Source organism: Ovis canadensis, chromosome 3, assembly GCF_042477335.2.
Source record: "Ovis canadensis isolate MfBH-ARS-UI-01 breed Bighorn chromosome 3, ARS-UI_OviCan_v2, whole genome shotgun sequence".
In the NCBI taxonomy this organism is placed as follows: Eukaryota; Metazoa; Chordata; class Mammalia; order Artiodactyla; family Bovidae; genus Ovis; species Ovis canadensis.
Window position 1 is genome coordinate 737454 of NC_091247.1, and position 22238 is coordinate 759691.

General features: G+C 65.5%; 4 protein-coding genes across 10 annotated transcripts; 2 read left to right on the forward strand and 2 right to left on the reverse strand.

Annotated features, from left to right (window-relative positions):
- Nucleotides 1–52: 52 nt before the first annotated feature.
- Nucleotides 53–1359, reverse strand: LOC138435266 (ring finger protein-like). The gene has a single exon (XM_069579636.1). The coding sequence runs from the start codon at nt 1357–1359 to the stop codon at nt 670–672; it is 690 nt and encodes a 229-aa protein (XP_069435737.1). The 3' UTR covers nt 53–669.
- NDOR1 (NADPH dependent diflavin oxidoreductase 1) lies at nt 53–10093 on the reverse strand. Of its 6 annotated transcripts, none has more exons than XM_069579630.1 (14): nt 9855–10092; nt 9441–9518; nt 6005–6102; nt 4943–5041; nt 4755–4856; nt 4468–4677; nt 4092–4213; nt 3772–3992; nt 3416–3523; nt 3196–3310; nt 2972–3118; nt 2764–2882; nt 2588–2682; nt 53–2504 (listed from the first exon to the last, which is right to left on the reverse strand). In XM_069579630.1, exons 1-14 carry the CDS (start codon nt 9987–9989, stop codon nt 2360–2362), a joined length of 1794 nt encoding a protein of 597 aa, XP_069435731.1. In that variant the 5' UTR covers nt 9990–10092; the 3' UTR covers nt 53–2359. The 6 variants fall into 6 exon arrangements, with proteins under 6 accessions (XP_069435731.1, XP_069435735.1, XP_069435732.1 ...); XM_069579634.1 differs by having other exon boundaries at nt 9441–9469; nt 9855–10082; XM_069579631.1 differs by having other exon boundaries at nt 2588–2882; nt 9855–10093.
- On the forward strand, nt 7112–11638 carry TMEM203 (transmembrane protein 203). Its single transcript, XM_069579637.1, has one exon. It carries the CDS (start codon nt 10359–10361, stop codon nt 10767–10769), a length of 411 nt encoding a protein of 136 aa, XP_069435738.1. The 5' UTR covers nt 7112–10358; the 3' UTR covers nt 10770–11638.
- A 561-nt stretch (nt 11639–12199) lies between these two features.
- Nucleotides 12200–21133, forward strand: TPRN (taperin). Of its 2 annotated transcripts, none has more exons than XR_011255018.1 (4): nt 12200–15738; nt 20150–20448; nt 20539–20645; nt 20748–21133. XR_011255018.1 is itself a non-coding variant. In XM_069579628.1 (4 exons), exons 1-4 carry the CDS (start codon nt 13813–13815, stop codon nt 20808–20810), a joined length of 2328 nt encoding a protein of 775 aa, XP_069435729.1. In that variant the 5' UTR covers nt 12200–13812; the 3' UTR covers nt 20811–21133. The 2 variants fall into 2 exon arrangements, 1 of the variants encoding a protein (XP_069435729.1); XM_069579628.1 differs by having other exon boundaries at nt 20217–20448.
- The last annotated feature ends 1105 nt before the right edge of the window (nt 21134–22238 follow it).

A 22238-nucleotide genomic window follows, 5' to 3' on the forward strand; every position in this document is an offset into this window, starting at 1 on the left:
GTCGCCCAGCTGGTGAAGGAAGGGTGTGTGTGGGGGGGTGCAGGAGCAACAGTCTCAGTACCAGTGTCTTTTTATTGAGAGCTGCCCCTTGTACCGACGAGCCCGTGAGGCAGGGCTGTGACAGTGTCCATCAGGCGCAGGCTGCAGGCTCAGGGAGGAGCAGTGCGGCGGGGTCGGGAGGACAGCGCCCGGTTGGTGGGGCCCTGGGCCCTTGAAGCGGAGGGGTGTGTGCTGACACCCAGCCTGCTAGGGGCTGCTGGGCTCCTGAGGCGGCCCTTTGTGGGCTGGGCCTGTGCGGCAGGGGCCCCCAGGCTGCCTGACCTTCAGGGAACACTCGGGTCCATGGTGCCCCCTCCTGCAGAACGGCCGGGTGGGAGGCCCAGCAGCGGGGTGGGGCCTGTCCAGCGAGGGGCTCTCAGAGCCCTGGCCATGGCCCTCCTCCAGTGCTGTGCTGGGCACAGGCGGCTCGTGTCTGGGCAGTAGGTGTCTCGGGCTAGGTCAGGATGAACGCAGGTTCCAGGGCGGCCCTGTCCAGGCCCCGGGATGAAGGCTAGTGCCCTGGTCAGCCCTGGGTCCTTCAGTTCTGGTCATCGGGCCTCGGCACCTAGGCCTCCTGTCGGTCGGCAGCCGTGGCTGGCCCGGGCCGTGCCGGCCTCAGGCGCGTGTCCGTCAGCGGCGGGAGCCGCCCAGCAGCACGAAGAGCAGCCCCAGCAGCATGAGCGGGGTGAAGACGAGCAGCAGGCCGAGCAGCTCGAGTGCCAGCAGGCTCAGCAGTGCCAGGCGGCGGGCGCAGGGCCCGTGTCCCCGCAGGGCCCAGAGCCAGGCACCCAGGCAGGGCGGGCAGGGCAGGAAGGGCAGGCAGCCGCGGCCGCCCAGGGCCTCTGGCAGGAAGCGCAGCTGGTAGCGGTGCTCCAGGGCGGCCCAGGGCCCGCGGCCGCGGCGGGCGGGCAGGGGCGGGGTGGGGGGCGCGGGGCGCGGGGCCCTGTCCGCCCGCAGCAGCTCCTCCTGCAGCCGGCAGATCTCCCACTCGAGCACGGGGGTTTTCTGGCGACACAGCGGGCAGCGTGCGTGGCCCAGGCCGCCGGGGGCAGCGCCCAGCAGCCGGTGCAGACAGCCAGTGCAGAGGCCGTGGCCGCAGTTCAGCAGGGCCCGGCGCTGCTGCCCCGGCCCGTAGGGCTCCGTGCAGACAGGGCACTCCTCCGCCTCCTGCTGCGCCTCCTCGTCCTCTCTGCGGCTAGCCCAGGGCGGGGCCGCGGCCCCCAGCAGGGGCTCACTGTGCGGAGTCCTGGCACCCTCGGGCTCCCCAAGGGCCCCGCTGCCCAGCCCATCCTCTACCAGCACTTGGTGCAGTGGGTCCATGTGCTCGGGGCCCAGAGGCCGACTGGCGAACCCAGAGCTGCGGCCAGCAGGGCCACCAGCAGGGACCCCAGGGCACAGTTCAGGGGCAGTGCCTCCAGGGCAGGGCCCGGGATGGGTGGGTGGGGACCCCAGGGTGGCAGAGGGGTGGCTGGGGCCTTGAAGGTCAGCGTGGCCCTCCACAGCCGGGGCAGGCTCTGGCACTGACCTTGCAGCAACCGCCGCCTCCTTCTGGCTCCAGGCCCCACTCGAGGAAACTTCACTTGGGTCCCCGTGCCCCTGCCGGCTCCTGGGCCCGGCGTGCCGTCTCTGACAGGATCTGCCCAAGCCCAGCCGTGGGCAAGGCAGTCCCTGTGTCAGCCAGGGACGGCCAGCTGGATTCCAGGCGGTGGCCGTGTGGGCAGGCCAGTCCAACTCCTCCAACAGGAATTCCCCTCCCAGGGGTGGGGACGCCAGTCAGACCTCCCTCCCCACCAGCCTGAGCCACACCCCTTCCCTCCAACCCAGGCCACGCCCCCTCCTTCCCTCCTGAGGGCCCTGGGCAGCTGTACCCTGAGCTGGTAAGGGATGGTCAACACCAGCCTGGCCAGGTGCCTTTCCTGCTTGGCCCTCCCTCAGGGCAAGGGCAGAGTCTACACAAGGTGGGCAAATGGCCGGCACCCTCATCATCAGACTCATGCACCGGAGTGTGGGCTGAGCCACGGTGCCCGTGCCCAGTGCAGCGGGCTGTTTCATCCAGACCCGCTCTGGACCACCCACCGCCCGAGGCCCACTCCCACACAAGGACGAGCAGGTAGGAAGCGGCCACCGAGAGCCCGGCGTTTACTGCTGAGGCTTTCCCGGAACTGAGCGGGCAGGCGTGTGCTGCCCAGGGCCTCCTCCCTCTGCTGGGGTCTGTGCAGGCGAGTTGACCACCCTCCCAGCTGGGAGACAGGGCGAGAGCCAACAACGGCCTCCAGAGAGCGTCGGGCAGGGTGGCTGCGGCCAACAGCAGGATGGCCCTTCAGGCCCACGTCTCAGTCTGGAAACGCCGTGTCCGCTGCAGCTGGGCGAGGTAGGCAGTCGCATCGGGGGCAGAGAGCCCGCCCTCCTCCCGGAAGATGGACAGCAAGGTGTCGCACACATCGGCTGGCATGTGCTTGGCGTTGCTGGAAGGGCAGGCAGGACAGCGCTCAGCACAGCCGGCGTCCTCACGGGGCCCGTCCCTCCAGCCGCGCGCGCCCAGGCTCACCCCGCCAGGTAGAAGTGGGCGCCCCGGCCGTCCAGCAGCTCCCACACCAGCGGCCCGAGTGCCCGGAGCCGGTGCTGCACGTATACCTGCTGCTCCTGCGGGGCGGGGGCGGGGGCGCTCTGAGCCTGCACCCTGGGCGCCCCGGCCCGTGCCCCTCCCCGCCCCTGCACACACACCTGCTCCCGGGAGAAGGCCGTGACCAGAGTCAGGCAGCCCCTCGCCTGCAGCTGCTCCCACTCGGCCTCCCAGTAGAAGTCCTGGTCCCGCCGGCGGCAGCCGAAGAACAGCACATTTCCTGGGGGGAGGGGGCGGGAGCAGGGCCTGAGCCTGGGCCTGCACCCGCGGAGCTCAGCTGGCCACCTCCCCACCCCAGACTCTGCTCACCAGTCTCGCCCTGGGCCACTCGCTCCTGGATGGCTGCTCGGAAGGGGGCTACGCCGGTGCCGGGCCCCACCATGATCACAGGTACGTCTGGAGTCTTTGGGAACGTCAGGCCCCCAGACCGCACCCACAGGGGCACCCGGACAGGTCCTATGGCGTGAAGGAGGCGGCTTGAAGAGGCTCCCAGGCCCAGGGCCCAACCCGCCACCCCAAAGAGCCAGGGTCACCTTGCACAGGGTCCAGGGACGCCAGCCAGCTGGAGCAGAGGCCACGGCGGGGCTCCCGGAGGCGGGTCCGGTACTGCACCACGGCCACCAGGATCTGCAGCCGCGAGGGGTGGGCCTGGGGGACGGGACAGTAGGCAGCCTGCCCTGTGGGCCCCCTGCCTGGCTCCCTGCCACCTCCCCCCCCCCGCCCCCACCGCTGAGACTGGCCCTCCTCTCTCACCCGCAGAGAGGAGGCGATGGAGAAGGCCCGGGGCCGGATCAGGGGCAGCAGGTCCAGCAGGTAGTCTGGGGGGATGGCAGCAGCCGTGTGGGGGAAGTCACACAGCACCTGGGGGGGCAGCGGCAGGGCAGCCGCGGCTGGCAGGGCCACACACACTGCAGCAAGGCGCCCAGGCCCGCTCGCCAGCCCCTGCCCACCCCCAGGGCCATCCTGCGGGGCCAGGCCCTCCCCCGGCCCCTGCCCTCCCCTGGCCCCTGCCCACCTCCAGGCCCGTCCCGTGGGGCCAGGCCCTCCCCCGGCCCCTGCCCTCCCCTGGCCCCTGCCCACCTCCAGGCCCCTCCCCGGCCCCTGCCCACCTCCAGGGCCGTCCTGCGGGGCCGGGTGCAGTACTCGCAAAGCTCCTCCTGGCCCTGTGCAGAGCTGAACTCCCGCAGCTTCTCCCGCTCCAGCTCGTGGGGGGAGAGACAGGCCAGGAGTTCAAAGAAGGAGCGGCGGGGGACACTGGCAATGTCCAGGTACTGGGACACGAGGCGCCGCATGGAGCAGGGCTGGGGCAGCTGCGCGGGGCAGGTGACGCCTGCAGGGGATGGGACACTGTGGGGGGCGGGCACGGGGGACCAGGCACCGGGGGGCGTGGGGGAGACACAGTGCGAGTGCCGCGGCCTCGGGGGCTCACCCGGCTCCCGGGGCTGCAGTGTGAAGTGCTGCTCGGGGTCCAGGCCCAGCGCCTGGCAGAACCGCTGGACGTGGCTGGCCGTGTTCTCGGGCTGGATCAGCACCACGTCGCCGGCTGCAAAGCTGTGGGGGAGGGACAGCCAGGGCCTGGGGAGGGGCCCGCCTGCAGGGTGAGGACACTGGGGGCTCCGGGAAACTCCAGAGGAAGGAGGCAAGCAGCCAGGGAGGCTAGGGGCCCCTGGACAGAGGGGTTCTGCCTCCCCAGCTATCGTCCCTGCTCTCGGCCCTGACGTGCACCCACTCAGGAGAAGAGCAGCTCAACCCTGGACTGGGGCTCCCGCGCAGCCCCTCCATGGGCCCCCGGCGCCGACCCGCACCTCATCCCAGAGCCCGAGATGTCGAACTCAATCAGCCGCACGTCCTGAAAGTGCGAGGGCCCCGTGACCCTCTGATTGCTGACCATGGGCGCCAGGAACGGCTGGAGCTCTGAAGGGGGCCCCTGAGGGTCTGTTCCGGCCACACACAGCTCCTCAGGGCCCGAGGTGGGGGTGTCCTTGAGGAACTGCAGGGTGAACTTGGAGGGCCAACTGTGAAAGGGCAGACACTCTCAGACCGCTGGCCAGGTCTGCTGTGCGGGTGGGTGCCACCCCAAGGCCACACTTACGGGACTCCAGGAGGGTTCAGGTCAAGGTTCAGAGGCACAGGGTGCGGCCCCAGCACCTTCTCCCACAGATCCTGCAGCCAGGGGTCGATGGCGGCGTCGGGCCTGCAGAGAGCAGGTACACACCCCTCTGGCGACCCTGCTCCCAGCTGGGCCCGCAGGAGGGCACCCCCACCCCGCAACCCACTCACCCCAGCTCATGCTGGTCATCGCCCAGGCACACGGGCAGGAGGGCGCTGCCCCCGAGCTGCAGCAGCCGGCGGTGCAGCTTCTTGGCCACGAAGTTGAACCTACAGAGAAGACAGAGCTGGTGCTGGCCCCGGCCCCGCACAGGCGGGAGGCACACGCCCAGTGGGCTGCACAGGGTGGGGGCTCCCAAGGCCCCGCAGGCTCCTTTGCTGGCTCCCTGAAGGACAGAAGGGTCTCTCACCTGCCCCGTGGGTGTGCCCGGCAGTGGGAACAGACGTCTACGTTTTGCAGTAAACAAAGCCCCCAGACCCTTCCCAGGCGAGGGTCACAGGCCACCCACTTTCCATCCTTTTCACCCGGACAGCTCCGGGCCCCGGGCTGCATTTGGCTCTGGAGGCGTCTGTACCCAGCGACCCCTCCCTCAGCTCCGAGCTGGAGAGTTAGGAGCTGTAATGTTGCAGGAGCCCCACGCCGTGTGTACCCCTGAACACAAAGCCCTCAGTACTTCCCTGGGAAATAGTACAAAGCAACAGCACTCTGCTCAGGACACAGACGTGCCGTGAAAATGGTGAGAGAAGGCAAAGCGGAGGCAGGCAGCGGTGGCCACGGACGGCTCCTGGGGCCGGGCTCTTTGCATCCTGCCTGCTCTCACCTCGCTGCTCTCCGTGCTCGTCGTAAGCTCAAACCCCTCCCCGAAGGCTGCTTATGAAGGCGGGGTAAGCCAGGCTCCCTTGTTGCCCTACGTCACATGTTGACAGAGGACGCTGGCTCAGGCCCTGGGGTCTGGCTCTGGACACCAGTTCCTGCCTGGACCGTGTCTCAGGTGTGGCCCCAGCCAGCCCCCTCCCCGCCCCGGCTGTCCTGCTCACTTCCTGCATGAACCAGCCTATCCTTCACGCCCAGGGCTTCTGGCCACAGAGGAGGTGTCACCAAGGAGTGTCTGTGGGGCCAGGAAGCGTGGCTAGGGCCACAGCCTCAAGGGGGTGCCCTGGGGGCTAGGTCATGCACCCCTCCGCCAGGCCACTGTGTGGACGCGGGGGACAGGCCCATCCTCCCTCACTCACTTGGCGTAAGACGAGTCCCCGAGACCCAGCACAGCAAAGTCCATCTGACGGAGGGCGGTAGACGGCAGGCTCCTCCGGAAGATGAACCTCCAGAAACTCTGCAGTGGGAGAGGGGTGCTCAGGGCCTCTCCCGGCCACCGGGCCAGGCCTCCCCAGGGCTCTGCTCTCCTAAGCAACACTTTTGTTACAAGACCGCTTCTCGTTCTACCGTAGCAGTGAACGAGTTGGGCAAAGGCAGCAAATGGTAAAGCGGAAGAAAGCCGCCCTGGCAGCAGTGCCGGAGCTGGGCTCCAGTGCTCCCTGCAGAGGGCCGGGGGCGCCAGGTGGGGCTGTCACCAGCAGGGCAGCTGCTGGCCCGCCCCCCCCACCCCCCCCAGCATGCGGGCAGCACGGCCCTGGCAGCTCTCAGCCCCGCCTCGGGCCTCATAGCCACAAAGAGGCTCTGGGCCAGCACGGCAGACCCTGAGGCCCCTCTCTGGTCTGGTTTCCCCACTCAGTGGAATCTTCCCTCCTGGGCCTGGAGCTATCGGCCATCAGGCTGCTCCGTGTCCGTTCCCTGCCCCCGTGGAGCCAGCCCAGGTCCCATGCTGTTCCCCTCCCCTGGGGCACCCTCGCCTCCATGCGGCCACTCATCTCAGGTGGCCCCCAGGTCGGAGCCCGAGTCCCTCTCCTTCCCTGACCACAGGGTCACCACTGGGCAGCTTCCCATTCCAGGTCTTGGCCTGGCCTTCCCGCAGGCCCAGAGGCGCTTCTGAGATCTCCTGCTTAGACCTTGTCTCCTGAAGGCTATGGAAAGCCTCAGGTACTCCTGAGAAAGGGTCCAGGGAAGATGCGATTCTCACAGCTTCGGTGTGAAAATGCCAGGCTTCCCCTTGCACTGCCGGCAGACAGTGGGGCTCACTTCAGGCTGAAGCTGTCTTCTCCAGGCCCCTGAAAGTTTGCTCTGAGATGGTCCAGCTGGGTGGTCGCGGCTGGGAAGCCAGTGTCCCTCTGTGGCCTGCTCTGATCCCAGATGCCTGGGCACTCTGCATGCCCAACAGCTGAAACCCACACGAGTCAGGTGTCAGTGGGGGCCCGGTTCACGCCCTGCCGGCCCTTCCTGGGCACATGGTGGGCTTGTTGGCCCGAGATCCAGCCTTCAGCCCTGTTGACACTTTCCGCGGTCACCGGTCTCCTTCCTGCTGCGGGGCTGCTGGGAAAATCTCGGGCTCCTGATGTCATCTTTCTTGTTCCCTAACTTTGCTATGGTTTCTGGGAGAATTTCTCAGCGTTATCTTCTGATCTGGGATCATTTTAAGGTGGTCTCCTCAGCTCCTGCTCTGCCCAGGCTTGCGTTTCTGGCCCCAGGGCGCCGGCTCGCCCACCCCTCACAGGTGGGAGCTCTGCTCTGCCTGTTCCTCTGGTTCCGCGTGTGCTTCTCCTGGTCCCCGTCCTTCACAGGGGTCTTTCCTCGAGCACGTGGCCGTTTTTTGTGGTCTATCTGTGCTTCAGAAGATGACAGAAAACCTCAAGCTCAGGCCTGTCACCAGTGGGTTTCTTGGCCAAGAGGGGCCTGTCCGGCCAGTGTCCAATGGCGACCAGGAGGCTGGGGTCCCCTGCTCCTGTGCCATGCTGGGTCGGGAGGCCCCCATCCTAACTGCCTCCGTGGTGTCCGTCCTGGCATCTGGCCCTCCGGTAACCACCCTCATCCTGGTGTGACCGTCTCCACGCTCATGCTATTATTTCTCCGGTAAAGTCAGGACCTCTGCCCAGCTGGCCCCACGGGGGTCTCTATCCCCCACCCCTTCCACACCCTGGTCTCTGGCACCCACCACACGCCTCCTGCCCTGATCTCCCCAGACCTGCCTCCTCTCCTGCGCCGCCTCCTGTAATGGTGTGCCCACTCCAAGCCTATTCTCAATTTTCTGCCTTTTGCACCTACCGGCATTTATACAGGCCTGGGTTTCTCTCTCACAGCTATTCCGTTTAATCCCTTAACCCCTCACAGCATAAGCGTTTTTGAGTTGTCTCACGTGCAGACGTCCTTAAACGCTTCCATGCCCGAGGTTGCCAGCCGTCTCTTTGCTGACCTCACTTCATCTCCTTGCAGCTTTGAGCACCAGAGACCACCCTCTGGAGACAGTCACCCTTCTGCCCTCGGCCCTGGAGATGGTCCACTCCCCCTTCTCGCTGGCAGGGCCTCTTTCCTGCTCCTCCCTGGCTTTGTGTTTAAGGGTAGCCCGTCCTGGGGGAGGGAGGCACCTCCTTCCTCTCACCTCCATATTTTGGCCACTGCAAAACGTGCCTCCACTAAGGATCCTCATTGGAGCTCCAGGCCGACTGCGCATCTCCACCTGGACAACATCTGGGCACCTCACCCTCCCGATTCTCTTGCTTCTGTGCGTGGAACCATCATCCATCCTAGTAGCTAGGCTCAAATCCCTGTCTTAACTCTACCTTCTTTCTCATCTTTGAAATCGATTCCACGATTGCACGTTCAATCAACTCTACCTTCTTAGCACCTCTGGAGGGCGTTTGCCCCTCTCTGCTCTGCCACCATCCTGCCCCAAGCCTCAGGCTCTTGGCTGCACTGTGCCCACCTCCCACCACCAGCACCCCCGTTCCGGCTCTCCTGCAGCCTGCTCCCCCTGCAGACAAGGGCTGGTTTTGCTGGAATACACACGTGACTGCATCACCCCATGGGTTCCACGGCCCTTCGTTTCAAATCCTTCTGCCTCCCCGTGGCTGTTGACCTCTTTGGGATCCAGCCTGGCTGCCCGCTTTGTTTCCCTCCAAGCCTGATTCATTCCTTGGTTCGACCGTCCTGAACCGCTTTCCACTCTTCCGTGGCTGGGCTCTTTTTCTCCTCTGCAGAGGCTGCTCCCTCTTGCCTGGTGCCTGGCTAGCCCCCACTTATCCTTCAAGACTTAGCCTAGCCTCTTTTCTTCTAGAAAGCTCTCTCTGAACCTCCAGATTGAGGGGGCAGCCCTTATTAATGCTCCCATTAACATCAAGCACTTTCTCTTGCAGCGTGCATTTTTTTGACATTGTAACTGCCCGTTAAACATTTGCTTTTGCTGTTTTGAGTTTCACGAGGGCAGAAATGTGACTACTGGGTTCATAGCTGGATTCACAGCATGAGATTATGCTTGGAATACAATGTGTGCTCAAAAGATGGTCAAACAATGGAAGAATGTTCCCTGAAGCTGAGCTTTGAAATACACACAAGACCCATACCAGATTTATATACAGCCCTGGAAAAAATATGAAAAGTTAAAGGGGTTCAGAGTTTATTAGGAAGGACACCCAGAGCTCCCCGCTCCACCCAGAGATCTCCTCCCAAATCCACAGGAGAAAATTATCCACTGTGCTGCTCAAGTCTTTCCAGGCAACGAAACCAGGGTGCGGGGCAAGGGCAGGGAGCTGAGCTCCTGAGCGCACCTCAGGTCAGCCTTACCTTCATGTTGTCCGGGGGGTCTCCTTGGCCTGCAGTTGCACAAACAAATATCACCACGGGCTCATTAATCAGATTCACCTCAACAAAAAGACACACATGTAAGGCCTCGGGCTGTAATGGCCAGGCATCCTCCCAGCAGCCTGGCTCCCCTCCTTCTCTCAGAGGAATGGGGCAAAGGGACTCAGCGCTCGCGAGCGGCCGGCCTGCCTGCCTTCTCTTTCAGGCTCCTCGGCTACCGCTCCCCTGTCTCCATGCGTTAAACTGGCCGCTGCTCCCAAGCGTTCCCGGCCCCTAAATCTGCCGTAATGGAAGGGCCCGCTCTCAGACGAAACGCAGCCCCCTGGGGTCGAGCGCTTTGGGGGCCGGCGCCCCAAGCCCGCCGGGTACCCCCGCCGAGGTCCGAGGAGCCCTCACCACGGGGTAGGAGTCCAGGGCTTCCACCCGGCAGCTGAGCTGCCGACGCCTGGCCTCGCGGCCCAGCCTCTCCGACACATCCTGGGCTGTGCCCGTTTGGCTGCCGAAGAGCACCAGGAGTCGTGCGCTCGGCATGGGCTGACCCCGGGGAACCCCGCAACCCGGACGTGAGCCGCAGCACTCGCCGCCAGCCCGGGCCCCCGCGACCGGCTCCAACTTCCGGCTTCTGGCGTCGGCCGGAAGTGACGCCCTAGGGCCGCGCCCGGCGGGGCATGGCGTCCGAGCGTGGCGGGCGTCGGCGGGTGGTCTGTGAGGGGTCCCGGGTCGGGGCCGGGGGGTCGGCCGCGCGACGGGGCCGAGGGCCGGGGCAGGTGGGGCCGCTTGCTGCCTCTCGTTGGCCGCGGCGGCGGCAGCGGCAGGCGCCAGCGAGGCTAGGAGGGCGCGGCCGCGTAGCTCGGCAGCTGGGACGCTCGGCCGGGCCCCGGCCCGCGCCCAACCGGCGCGATGCTCTTCTCGCTCCGGGAGCTGGTGCAGTGGCTGGGCTTCGCCACCTTCGAGATCTTCGTGCACTTGCTGGCCCTGTTGGTGTTCTCTGTGCTGCTAGCCCTGCGTGTGGACGGCCTGGCTCCTGGCCTCTCCTGGTGGAACGTCTTTGTGCCCTTCTTCGCTGCTGACGGGCTCAGCACCTACTTCACCACCATCGTCTCCGTGCGACTCTTCCAGGATGGAGAGAAGCGGCTGGCCGTGCTCCGCCTTTTCTGGGTCCTCACAGTTCTCAGCCTGAAGTTCGTCTTCGAGATGTTGTTGTGCCAGAAGTTGGTGGAGCAAACGCGAGAGCTTTGGTTCGGCCTGATCACGTCTCCGGCCTTCATTCTCCTGCAGCTGCTCATGATCCGCGCCTGCCGAGTCAACTAGCCTCGCAGAAGATAGGCTGGAGTGCTGGGGCCCACACGGAGTCCCCGTGTCTGCCGCACCAGAGAAATCTTGAGTCTGAGGGCCAGCTTGTGCCCTGCTGCGTGCCTGGTTTTCGATCGGTCGTGTCTGAAATTGTTCCCTCAGTTGGGTTAAAAAGAGAAGCCTTGATTCTTAAAGTGTATTTTCTCTTACTTCATGCTTTGAATAGCTAATCTTGAACTGAGATCCCGAGAAGGATCCTGAGAAGGCCAGACAATCCTGAACTCCTGACAGAAACTGCATATAAGTAAAATATCCTCATGGGCTCTTGAGTATTTTCATGGATCCTGGCAAAGTACGCCGTGTGCAAAGGCTGCAAAGCTGGACTCGGGATATGCCCTGGCGAGCAGTGCTGACCTGAGTGCTTGCTGTCCCCATCTCCCCAGACAAGACTTTCTTAGATGCTTGAGCTCTAAAAAGTGTAAACCGGCTTGTGTCTTCTCCCCAGTGGCACTGCGGAGGATAGCTTTTTCTTCATTCCAACCCAGGCAGACAGGAGGATGTTAAATAAGCGTGACCCGGACCCTATCTGGAGATCTGTCGCCTGAGAAAAGAACTTGCTTTCAAGGCACTGCTTGGCTTCCTATCCCAGCTTTTCCACCACCTTGTGGCCGGCAGTGTTAGTGCATCTGAGACGTTTAGGCCACTCTGAGGGACCAGAGAGGAACAGGTGTTCTGATGCGAATGGGCATTGAGACCTACACATGGGAAGTTTGCAGTTGGTCTCAGCCCACGCTTGTCACCCTGAGGGCTTTGGTTTGATGCCAGTTAGGTGCCAAATGAGAACATTTGCTGAGATGAAAATAAAGTAAGAGAGTGTTTTGCTGAAACACACAGTGGTTGCCTGACCTTTTGAGGGTCAATGCTGAGCCACTCCCTGCTGTGTGGTGTGTGTGTGGTCACAGAGCTGAGGTGGTGAGAGAGGGCTGGAAGTTGGCTCGAGCCTTCTGGTTGGATGGCAGCGTAGTTCCCTCGGAGCATCCCTGCTCCCTGCCTGGGAGCCAGGGTGAAGACACCCTGGGGGTGGGCCCACTTTGGGGGCTAACAGGCGTGTGCCATCAGAGGCCTTGTAGGCCTCACTGAACTGCAGAGCAGGAGTCAGCAGGCTATGACACGGGGCCTGTGTTTGTACTGCCCCTCAGCTAAAAATAACTTACATTTTCAAAGGGTTGTGAAGACACCATGGCAGAGAGTGAGTGTGGCCTGCAGTGTACGGGGCTTGTGATCTGGGCACGGTTGGCCTTTGGGTCAGATCACTTTTGTTTGTGTGCGTGCAGGGAGAGGCTGTCCTGGGCATCATAGAGTGTTCAGTGGCACCCCTGACCCCCACTTACCAGATGCCAGGAGCACCCCTCACTTGTGACAGCCCAGTGTCTCCAGACATTGCCACATCTCCTGGGGGACAAAGCTGTTCCTAGTAAGAACCACTGGACTAAATTATTCCCTGTCTCGCCCTTTACAGAACATGTTTTCTGGACTCTTGTTCTAGTGAAACAGCTTCAGGACCCTTTTCCTAGGATGGCTGCTGCACGGCCTGAGCCGCTGAGATGCTTGAGTCGGAGGCTGGTCTAGTTTGTGCCACAGCTACAGAAACATCTCCTACCCAGCATCGGCATAACCTGTGTCAAAACCAGATGCAAGCTGACCATTGGGGGTGGGTTTCCTTTTAATGTTGCTTTTAGTCCGTGTGTTCTGTCGCTGGCCTGTTGGATTCTGGTAGTTCGGGATCAGGTGATCCTGTCGGCCTACAAGGGATGAGTGCAAGAATGTTCAGCTTCCTTTCAGGAAGGTGATTTGAGGAGAGTCCTGAAGGAACACTTGAGCTCTGGAAGGCTGAAATCCAGTTTCTTTTCTCCAGCTGGATAGACTGGGCTGTTACAAGTACAGTTATTGTAGTGATAGCTGCAGACTGCCACGGGACACAGAAGTGGAGAAAGGCCCTGGGGCTGAAACCTGCGCCGGTCTTTGCAGAGGCCCAGGTGCTCTTGGAGCCTTGTCTCTGAAAAGTGAGTGTAGTGGGAGGCAGGAGTGTCATTTGTGAACATCTGCTGACTGTAGGCAGGTGCTGGAAAGGCAGGTGACAGTTGTCCTTGCCCTTGCCCCCAATTTGTCCTTCTCTCCTTGGCTCCAGCAGGCCTGAAAGAATGTAGTGAACTTTGTGCAGCCCTCCCGGGGCAGTGAACTTCCTCATAGCAAGTACACGGAGCAGGTGTGCCCTCAAAGTCAGTGTTGGGACTGGGCGGTTTATCAGGTGAATGGAATGTGCCCCGGCTATTACTGCCCTGTGTGCTATGGACTGCTGTGGGCCTGCTTGTGTGCGTTATGGGCTTCCACACTCCCATCCGTGTTTGGTGGGCTGTGGATGACCAAGGGTGGATAGTTTCCACTACTTGTCTGGGCAACAATAGTGGATTCTAGGGGCCAGCAAAAATCAGAGATTCCTGAGAAACCGGTTACTCAGCACTGGGTGGGGCCCCAGCCGTTGCTGTCTCCACTAAGTCCCGCAGGAGGCCAGGACCGCAGGTGGGCAGTCCTTGGACCCATAGGCACCTGGGCCAGGAAGAGGGAGGCTGGCGTACAACCGGCGCACCGCTCACGGGAGCGAGACAGCCTTCCAGTCCTGGGTTGGCCCTTCTTCCACCCCGCTTTCCGCGGGATAACAGGCGGACAGACCAAGCGCAGCCAGGGTCACCCGCGACGCGGGGCCGGGGGTCCGGCCTGCCTGAGGGGCAGAACCCGCCCCCTCCTGGCTCCGCCTTCCGAGCGCGGCCGGCCTAGGGAGCAAAGGCGGAAGTGTGGGCCTCCCTTGAGGGGCGTGAGGCGTCGTGGGCGTGTCCCAGGGGGCCTCCCCAATAGGGACCCACTCCGGTGCTGGGCGCTGTCCACTGAGGTCGGCGGGAGGGCGGGGTCGGGGAGAACGCGCTCCAATCAGCGTGGTCGGCCACCCTCCCTGCCATAGGTGGGGCCGCGGGGCTGGGGCGGGCCTGAACGGGCCTCTCCCCCAATGGGCGGCGGCCCGGGGGTGGGGCCGCTGCGCGAAGGCCGGCGGCGGGCGGCGGCCGCAGTGCCCGGCGCGCGCTGGCTCCGGCGGCCACTCTGCAGCATGGCCGGCTTGGGGCGGCCGGGCCCAGCGCCCCGCGCCGCGATGCCTGCCTGGAAGCGAGAGATCCTCGAGCGAAAGCGGGCTAAGCTGGCGGCTTTGGGCGGGGGCGCGGCGCTGGTCGCTGGGGCGGGCGCGACGGAGACCGCGGGGCCGGCTACCGAGCCGCTGGTGCTGGCCGAGAGCCTGGGCCCGCTGCGCGAAAACCCGTTCATGCGGCTCGAGTCGGAGCGGCGGCACGGGGCGCGGCGCGGCGGGGGCGCGGGCGTGGCGGGGCCCGGAGCGCGGCCCGCGGAGCAGCTGCTGGAGCTGTACTGCTGCGTGCCCGGAGTGCGCACCATCCGAGCCGACAACATCCTCATCATCGAGTCGGCGCCCGGCTTTCCGCCCGCGCCCGCGCCCAGCCCGGGCCTCGGTCCTGGCGGGACCGCCCGCATCCGAGCCGCGGAGGTGCTTGTGTACGAGGCATCGCCGCCGCCCGGCCGCGTCAGCCGCCTGCTCCAGAAGTTCGACCCGCCGGCCGCGCCGCGCCGCCGCGGGAGCCCGGAGCGCGTCCGCCCCACGCCACCGCCCTCTCCGGGCCCGGCCGTTCCGCGCGTGGGCGAGCGCGCCGCCTGCTTCCAGTCCGACCCGGAGCGCTGCGGCTCAGGCCTTGGCCCCAGGCCCCGGCGCAGCGACTTCCTGCACAAGACCAGCAGCAACTCGTTCACTGTCCACCCGCGGGGCCTGCGCCATAGCGCGGGCGCTCGCCCACTCCCCAACGGGCCCGCGGCCCCGGAGTCCCGGGCCGGCTCTGCCAAGGGCTTTGAGGGCTCCGTGCCTGGGCCAGGCGAGTGGAAGCCAAAGGTGGAGTCGGGGGAGGCCCCCGCCCACCAGTCCCCCAGCCAGGGGACCCCCAGTGCCACTCCAGCCGCGGCTCCGGCCCTGCCCACGCTCAGCCCTTCCAGTGCCACTCCCAGCCAGCGCCAGCGGGTCTCCGCGGCCGCCAGCGCCAATGACTCCTTCGAGATCCGGCCAGCCCCCAAGCCAGACATGGGCAGGATCCCTGCTGGGGATTTCCAGGCCCGGGCTCTGGCCAGCCTTCGAGTGAACTCTCGAAACTCTTTCGTAGTCATCCCCAAGCGCAAGACCTCTGGGGCTCCTCCTGGGGAAGGGAGGCGGTCCATGGCGCCTCCAGAGGAAGAAGTTGGCTGGGCCTCCCAGCACCCAGAGCCTGAAGCCCAGCAGGTGCCTGGAGTGGATGATGTGTTTTCAGCGGGGAGGAGCCCCTCCAGGATCGAGGAGGGGGGCAGCCCCGCACCCGCCACTGCCCTTGTGGACCCTGCCATCAGGTGGCAGAGGCCGCCCTCACCACCGCCGTCTCCACGGGCCGCCGCTGAAGCTGAGCCTGCCCAGGGCTTCCAGACTCCTGGCTTGGCCAACAGTGGCAGGGAGCCTGGGCGGCCAGGGCTGCCCATCACTTTCATTGATGAGGTGGACTCGGAGGACGAGGTTCCCCAAGAAGCCAAACTGCCCTGCTCCGGGGCTGGCGCGCCTCCCCAGTACCACCCACATCCGACCAGGCCTGGGCACTTGTCAGAGCTCCAGCGTCGGGGTGGCAACACCTTCACAGTGGTGCCTAAGAGGAAGCCAGGGGCTGTGCAGGCCAATGGCGTGGCCAGGCCAAGGGAGGCCGAGGAAGAGGAGCCAGGCAGAGTTTCAGAGCCCCCTGCTGCCGTGGGGACCTCGCCGAAGAAGCGCTACCCCACCGTGCACGAGATCGAGGTGATCGGTGGCTATCTGGCCCTGCAGAAGTCCTGTCTCACCAAGGCTGGCTCCTCAAGAAAGAAGGTGAGTGGCGGGGAGCAGGGTCCCCAGCAGGGAGGGGGAGAGGTGGCAGGTCACAGATCTGTGGGTGTAGCATGTGGCCTGTTCTTAGGACACCTGGGCTGGGTGCGGGATGGCGTCTACGTGGACCAGAGGGGGCCGGTGGCTGTGCACGCTCCAGGAGAGTCTGGGCTGGGGGAGTCCCTGGCACGGGTTCCAGTGGGATGCTGGGGACCCAGGGGCTCTGTACATTGAGAGGCTGGTGGGGACTGTGGGTCCAGCCAGGGCCGTGTCTTCTTGTTGACTCTCGTGGCGCTCTCTGGAGTTGGCTGGGCAGTCCTGTCCCAGGTGGGCCCTAGGTTTGAGGAGTGGCCTAGCAGGGGCCAGGGTGGAAGTGGGAAGGGGCAGGAAGCCCTTTGATTTGGATGGGGTGGGAGTCCTGCTCAGCTCCCCAGAGAGCATACCGGCTTCACGCTTAGCAGGACTTGGCTTTGAGTGAGGGTTGACAGGCTGGTCTGAGCCTGGGCTGAGCTGCTGGGGAGTGAGGAAAAGGCTGCCCTCTCTGGGGAGGCCTGACACCCTCTGGGCACAAGAAGGCGTTCCTCAGATTCTTCCAGGTCATCTCAGCAGCAGGGTGTTACCCCGGGGCGGATTCCAAGGCCAGCCCCGCAGGGCTGTGATCAGCAGGTGCTGTGGAGAGATGCACTTTCCTCCTCTGCCCGTCCTGAGGCTGCCTCTGCCCTTCGCCTCCGAGGTTGGGGCCGTGGGGGCGGTGGCATGCTGGCGTCATGGAGCCCCCTCGCCCGCCGTGCTGCTGGCGTTGTCTGATTAGACGTGGCACCTCGCCCGTCTGCTTCCTTTGGCCTTCCTGCCTCGGGGTCGGCCTTGGCACTGCCTCACTCCCTGCGTCACCGTCTCCTGCCGCTCCATCTGCCCGGTCAGGCCGCGCCTCTCCCCCGCGGCGCTTCCGGCGCCCCCGCCCCTGCCCCGTCCTGCCCGCCTGGCCTCGCCTCACCTCATTCGCGTCCTTCTCTCCCTCATCTGCTCCTGCGTCCTGACCCTTGGCCCCAACTGCTGCTGGAGGCTCCTTTCCCCTGCTGGCCTCAGGTGGTGGAGGCGGTAGCTCCCACCCTGCCATGCGGAGGGTGGGCCTGAGGGCACTGGAGGCCACGGAGCTCTCTGCTGAGCCCCCATCCCAGCCCCATGGCCCCACGGCCGTCACGCTGGGAGCCTTCTGCTGTCTCCTGGGCCTGAAGGGCTGCAGCCCAAAGCCGGGGCAGGGCTGTGGGGGTCGCCAGTGGCTGAGTGGGGGTGAGAAGGACGCGAGGAAGTTTCGAGAGGAAGAAGGCCCTGGCCTGGCCTGGCCCTTGGACCAGCCTGGTCCTTGTCCTGGTGCCAGCCTCAGGGGTAGGGGGTCCAGATGGATGGTGAGCAGCCTGGCTAGGGCCCTGCCATAGCAGCACGAGCTGCTGGGAGTGGTTTATGCCTGGGCGAGCACCAGCTGCCCTTTCCAGGAAGAGCGGAACGCCCGTTGGGTGGGACGGAGGCGTGGGGCCGCCCAGCCCTTCACAGTGACCCGGGCCACTCCGGCCGTGGCCGCCCGCTGTGGTCCCGCGGCCCCTGTGCCCACTCCAGCCAGCCTGGGGCTTCATCACCCTCCCTGTCCCCTCCCACCCCACGGTCCAGGGATGTGGGGGTCTGGAGGCCAGCAGGACATCGGGGGCCTCCTGGGCGGGGTGGGGGCTAGACCGCCGCCTCTTCCGAGGGACAGGGAGGCGCAGCTCCTCACGTGGGCGTGGGCGCCCAGCCAGCCGTGCACCCTGGAGCCGTGCCCGGGGGGCGCACACGGCCCCCAGTTAGTTATTTCTGGGCAGAAGCACAGATACCCTTCCTCTCCCTGGCTGCTAGGGGAGGGGGCGGCCACGCCCCTCTCGCCCTGCCCCAGCCCTAGGCTCTCTGGGTTCGCACTGTGGGCCTCTCCCCTGGGAGGTGCCCGTCTGGCGGCTCCTCCCCTCCCCTCTGCCCTCCTCACCTGCCCATCACCCACCCAGCCCAGCACGATGCCCACAGGGCTTGAGCCTCCATGCCCAAGCCCCCGACCACCCACCCCTCTGGTCCTCGGGTCTTTCTAGAGCCCGGGACCGCTGGAGCAGGTCCGGTCCCTCCTCTCAGCTTCCCCACTGATGGCAGGGAGAGGGGTAGGTAGGGGTGGGGCTGCCCTTGACTCGGGGCATCCCACCTGAGCCGTCGTGGGAACTCCTCTGGGGCCTTGTGGGGTGGTCCTGTGGCCCCCTGGAGCTTGGGCTGAGTGGGAGACGGTGGGTGCAGGGGTACGGAGTGGGGTGGGTGCTCACCCCCGGCTGGGACTGCTGGAGCCCAGCTCCCAGCCCAGAGTGCAGGGTGGACACTCTCCAGTAACCAGCTGGGCATGGCGGACGGGCTGCGGTGAGGGTGAACTGGGCGGAGCCAGGACCCACCCGCTGGCGACCCGGGGCAAAGTCCCCACCGGTCAGCTGACCAGGCTCGTGCAGGTGCCTCTGGCTGCAGCCCCTGCTCCTTCTGTTCTCCTCAGGTCTGGAGACAGGTCCCACCAGCTCACAAGTCACAGGGCGTCCTGTGACCCACAGACCTGAGCTCACATGGAGCCTGGGGACTGAAGGGAGGTGGGACGTGACCTGCTGCGTGCCCCAGCTGGCTGAGGCAGGCCTGTGGGCCCACCCCTCCCGTCCGGCCGCTGCCTGGCCAGGCCGTGCCAGGCTCAGGGCCTGTTTGCGCCCAGCCCCCTTGGTGTCCTGCTTGCAGCTGGTCACGCGGACTAATGAGAGTGTGCTAATCCGCCGGGCCCTGGCAGCGAGCCCGTCCCTGTCCCCAGCGGCGGGGGATGGGCGCAGAGGGCCTGGGGTCCTCGGGACAGCGCTGTGTATCCAGGGGCACGCTCCCTGCGGGCCTGGGCTGGGCGACCCCTGTGCCAGAAGCCCCTTCCTGCCTTGGGCTCCTCCTGGGGTCTTTGGCCCCAGGTCTCAGAGGGCCAGTTCCCGGGGCGGTGGATGGGGGGTGGCCAGTTGACTCCATCCCCAGGGATGGAGTTCTGTCTCGGGACGAGCACCTCGATCCCGCTTTTGCCTGGCCCTGGTGATGGTATGCCCATCTCCCTGACCGCTTGTCTGTGCCTGCGGGCCGGGCAGAGGCAGGCAAGGCTGCCCACAGCTGTGTGTGCCCATGGGAGGTGGCAGGACCCTGGCTCAGCAGGGCAGTGCCGGCTGCTCCTGGGCAGCCCTGGGCATGTCCCCCAAGGCCGGGCCCTCTGCTGCCCGGGACCGCGAGCCCAGCTCTTCTGAGACTCTCCCCCACCCTCCGCTGTCCCCAGGCCCAAGGTTCTTCCCCCCGGGGGCCTGGCTGCCTCTTCGGCTCCTTCCAGGGGAGGAGGAGGAACTTGAGCTGGCTGTGGTGTCCTGTGCCCTGGAGTTTAATATTTCGAGCTCCTGTAGGGCTGCTCACATCTGCTGCGGGCAGGCGGCTCCCGTATTCATTACCACCCTGCCTGGCCGGCCGAGCCCGTGAGCAGGCGGTGGGGGCCTGGCCCTGGGCCCCGAGAGGGAGGGTCCGGATCCTACAGGCCCTCCCCACCCGCAGCACGGTCTGGGCTCTGAGGCCTGTGGGCCGAAAGCAGAGGACTTTCCCCAGCATAGACTCCTGGGGCCTGTCGAGCGGACAGGGCAGGTGAAGACCGTGTGGGCAGGCTGAGTGAGAGAAGAGGGCCACTGGCCCCACCCAGCACAGCTTCCGGCCGCCTCGCTCTGCAGAATGGTGACAGCACCCGGTGCCCCTTCCTGGGCCTGGCGCAGAGCGGCTGCCTGAGCTCATGTGGGCCCTTGGGGGCCTGGTTGTGGGCGTGCCAGGCCCTGGCCCAGCCGTGGTGGTCTGTGCTGAGCAGGGCGGGTAGGATCATCCCGGTGCCTGGCAAGCTGGGCTGTGAACGCAGGCCTGGAGGAAGGCCCCAGCTGACAGGAGGAGCTTGCTGGAAGCACAGAGGTGGGCTCCCGGGTGTGGCCTCAGCTGGACCTGTTCCTGCTGGCGAGTGTCAGGCTGAGAGATGTAGCTGGTGCCCTGGCTCCCTCGGGAGGCAGACCTGCGACCCTGGGGACCGCCTTGGAGGGATCTGGAGACCCCCTGCCTTAGGGCTCCTTAGGGCTCCTGGTGCTGGCTGGGGTCTGGGCCTTAGGACCGATGGTCACTAGGAGTGAGGGGACCCTGGGGTGGGAGGGGGCAGGAAGGGAAGGGCGGGGCCCAGGCTACAGGCAGACACCGCGGCCTGAGGGTCCAGGTGCAGGGTCTTCTCTGATGAGGGGCGGCCCCCACCGTGAGGCCGATGGAGTGCTGGGCTCCTGCTCTGGTCTGATATCCCCACTGCACCCTGGGGGCCCCCTGCACCCAGCTCCGTCCAGCTAGAGGACCCCCAAGGCCCGCAGCAGGGCCTTCGCTGACGCGCCACCTGCCCCCAGATGAAGATCTCCTTCAACGATGAGAGCCTGCAGACCACGTTTGAGTACCCCCCTGAAAGCTCCCTGCAGGAGGCGGAGGCGGCAGAGGAGGAGGAGGAGGACGCAGCGGAGGACGCGGAGGCTTACGGCCCTGATGGTGCCGCGGAGAAGCCCCTCATGCTGTTCCTGCCCCGGGCCACGTTCGTGAGCAGCGTGGGGCCTGAGAGCCCACGGCTGCCAGACGGCAGCTCCGGTGAGTGCCCGTCAGGGCGGGCAGGCAGGATGGGATGGGGCGGCCCAGGCCGTGGGACTGCAGCCACACGTCCACCCATTCGGCCTGCAGGCTTGTCCAGCTACACGCCGAAGCACTCCGTGGCTTTCAGCAAGTGGCCGGAGCAGGTGCTGGAGCGGGCTCCGAGTGCGGAGGAGGCCCCGTCCAAGGAGGTCATGGTGAGCAGGGACAGGTGGTGGATGGGCGCCCAGGGAAGGTGGGCAAGATGGGGGCTCTAACACCTGGACGTGCCTTTGACTGCCTCCACACCCCTCTCTCAGCTCACCCCCGCCAGTCAGAACGACCTCTCAGACTTCCGAAGCGAGCCAGCCCTTTACTTCTGACCTCCCACCCCCCGACCAGCACGGCCAACGCTGAGCCCCCGGTGCCCAGGAGTTGCGTGCCCTCCGGCCTGCCAGGCTCTGCCCACCCATGTCCTGCTCGCCCTGCCTGGGGCCTCACGAGCAGGCTGGTGCTCAGGGCCCAAGCCTGGGGCACCCGGGACTCCCGACCCTGGTCTGCAGGCACTGCCTGTGGGGAGGGGTGTCCGGGTGGAGGCCGGTGGGACTTGGATCTCCCCACCCGCACCCCCACATCAGCCACTGTTTCTGATGATCGGCACGCCTCCCTGCCTCTGATGACAGACTCAATAAATGACGCCGACTGAGCTGCCTCTACTTTCCTGCGCGGCCCTGGGCTGGGGAGAGGGCGTGTTGAGGTGCGGTCCGTGAGGCTACATTGAGGCAGCATGGCGGAGGCCGCCCACCTGGGGTCGGGTGGAGGACCGTCGTGGGCGTGTGTGCCCAGGGAGGTGGCCCTGAATAACGCCCCACACCGCGTGGCGTGGCCCAGGCTCCTCCCCCCCCGTGGCCCTCATTGCCGTTTCCCCTCCCAGCCATGCTTTGGCTGGGCGAGGGTCTGCCCTGTGCGTACCCCTGGTCTCTGGGGCTCCCCCTGCCCCCCAGAAGCAGGTCAGCGAGAGCTGTGGTGGGAGGCGGGACACCAGGCAAGCTTTCTAGGGGCTGGAATCCTACAGGTCTGGGAGCGGGGGCACTATAGCTGTCGGGTCTGAAGGCTTTCCTGAAGGGCCAAGGGCTGGGGGTGGACAGAAGCGCAGGGCAGGGAGCCTCACTGCTTGATTAGACTGGCAAGTTCCCGAACCTACTAGGGCCTGCAGAAAGGCCATGGCAAGCTGACCACTCACTTGGGGTCCCACTAGCAGAGAAAACTGCCAAGAGGTGACAAGAACGGGAGCGGCTCCCGGCTGGACTGGCTGCCTGTGTGGAGCCAGGCCATTCACAATCCAGCTCTTGAAGGCTTGTCTTTTCCTCTTGGAATGTCAGGCCCAGGAGAAATGCCACCTGGCCAGGCTTGGGAAGGAGGAAGGTGTTTTCCTGGAAGGGGTGGGCCCAGACTTCTGTAGACCTTTTCAACTGACACATGCTTCCCAACCTGCCCAACCTCAAGAGACAGCAGTTGTGAGGACCCCAGGGGGGCTGACAGGCCAAGGAGGTGGGCCCAGAGGACTCAGGAGGGATGGCTGGGCCCCAGGCTGCACAGACACCACTCGTGACCAGGGAGTGGGAAGCATGGGTGCTGTGCTGCCCCGCAGCGTTCGGAGTCACTGGGCTGGAGTGCAGCTCTTCCCGGCGTTCTAAGGCCCAAGCAGGTCCCCTAGACCCAACCTTCTGCTAGAGGCCAGGAGCAGCGGCACCTTCAGTGCAGTGTGGGCTGTGCACTAGGCTCAGAGGAAGCGGGTGTGGCAGAGGCCA

Coding starts and splice junctions, on each gene's coding strand:
- LOC138435266 (XM_069579636.1), bottom strand. CDS start 1,359: ATGGACCCACTGCACCAAGTGCTGGTAGAGGATGGGCTGGGCAGCGGG.
- NDOR1 (XM_069579631.1), bottom strand. CDS start 9,989: ATGCCGAGCGCACGACTCCTGGTGCTCTTCGGCAGCCAAACGGGCACA. Junction 4,214..4,467: donor ATCTCGGGCTCTGGGATGAG/GTGCGGGTCGGC, acceptor CCTCCCCCACAG/CTTTGCAGCCGGCGACGTGG. Junction 3,311..3,415: donor CCATCGCCTCCTCTCTGCGG/GTGAGAGAGGAG, acceptor CCCGTCCCCCAG/GCCCACCCCTCGCGGCTGCA.
- TMEM203 (XM_069579637.1), top strand. CDS start 10,359: ATGCTCTTCTCGCTCCGGGAGCTGGTGCAGTGGCTGGGCTTCGCCACC.
- TPRN (XM_069579628.1), top strand. CDS start 13,813: ATGGGCGGCGGCCCGGGGGTGGGGCCGCTGCGCGAAGGCCGGCGGCGG. Junction 15,739..20,216: donor CTGGCTCCTCAAGAAAGAAG/GTGAGTGGCGGG, acceptor ACCTGCCCCCAG/ATGAAGATCTCCTTCAACGA. Junction 20,449..20,538: donor GCTGCCAGACGGCAGCTCCG/GTGAGTGCCCGT, acceptor TTCGGCCTGCAG/GCTTGTCCAGCTACACGCCG.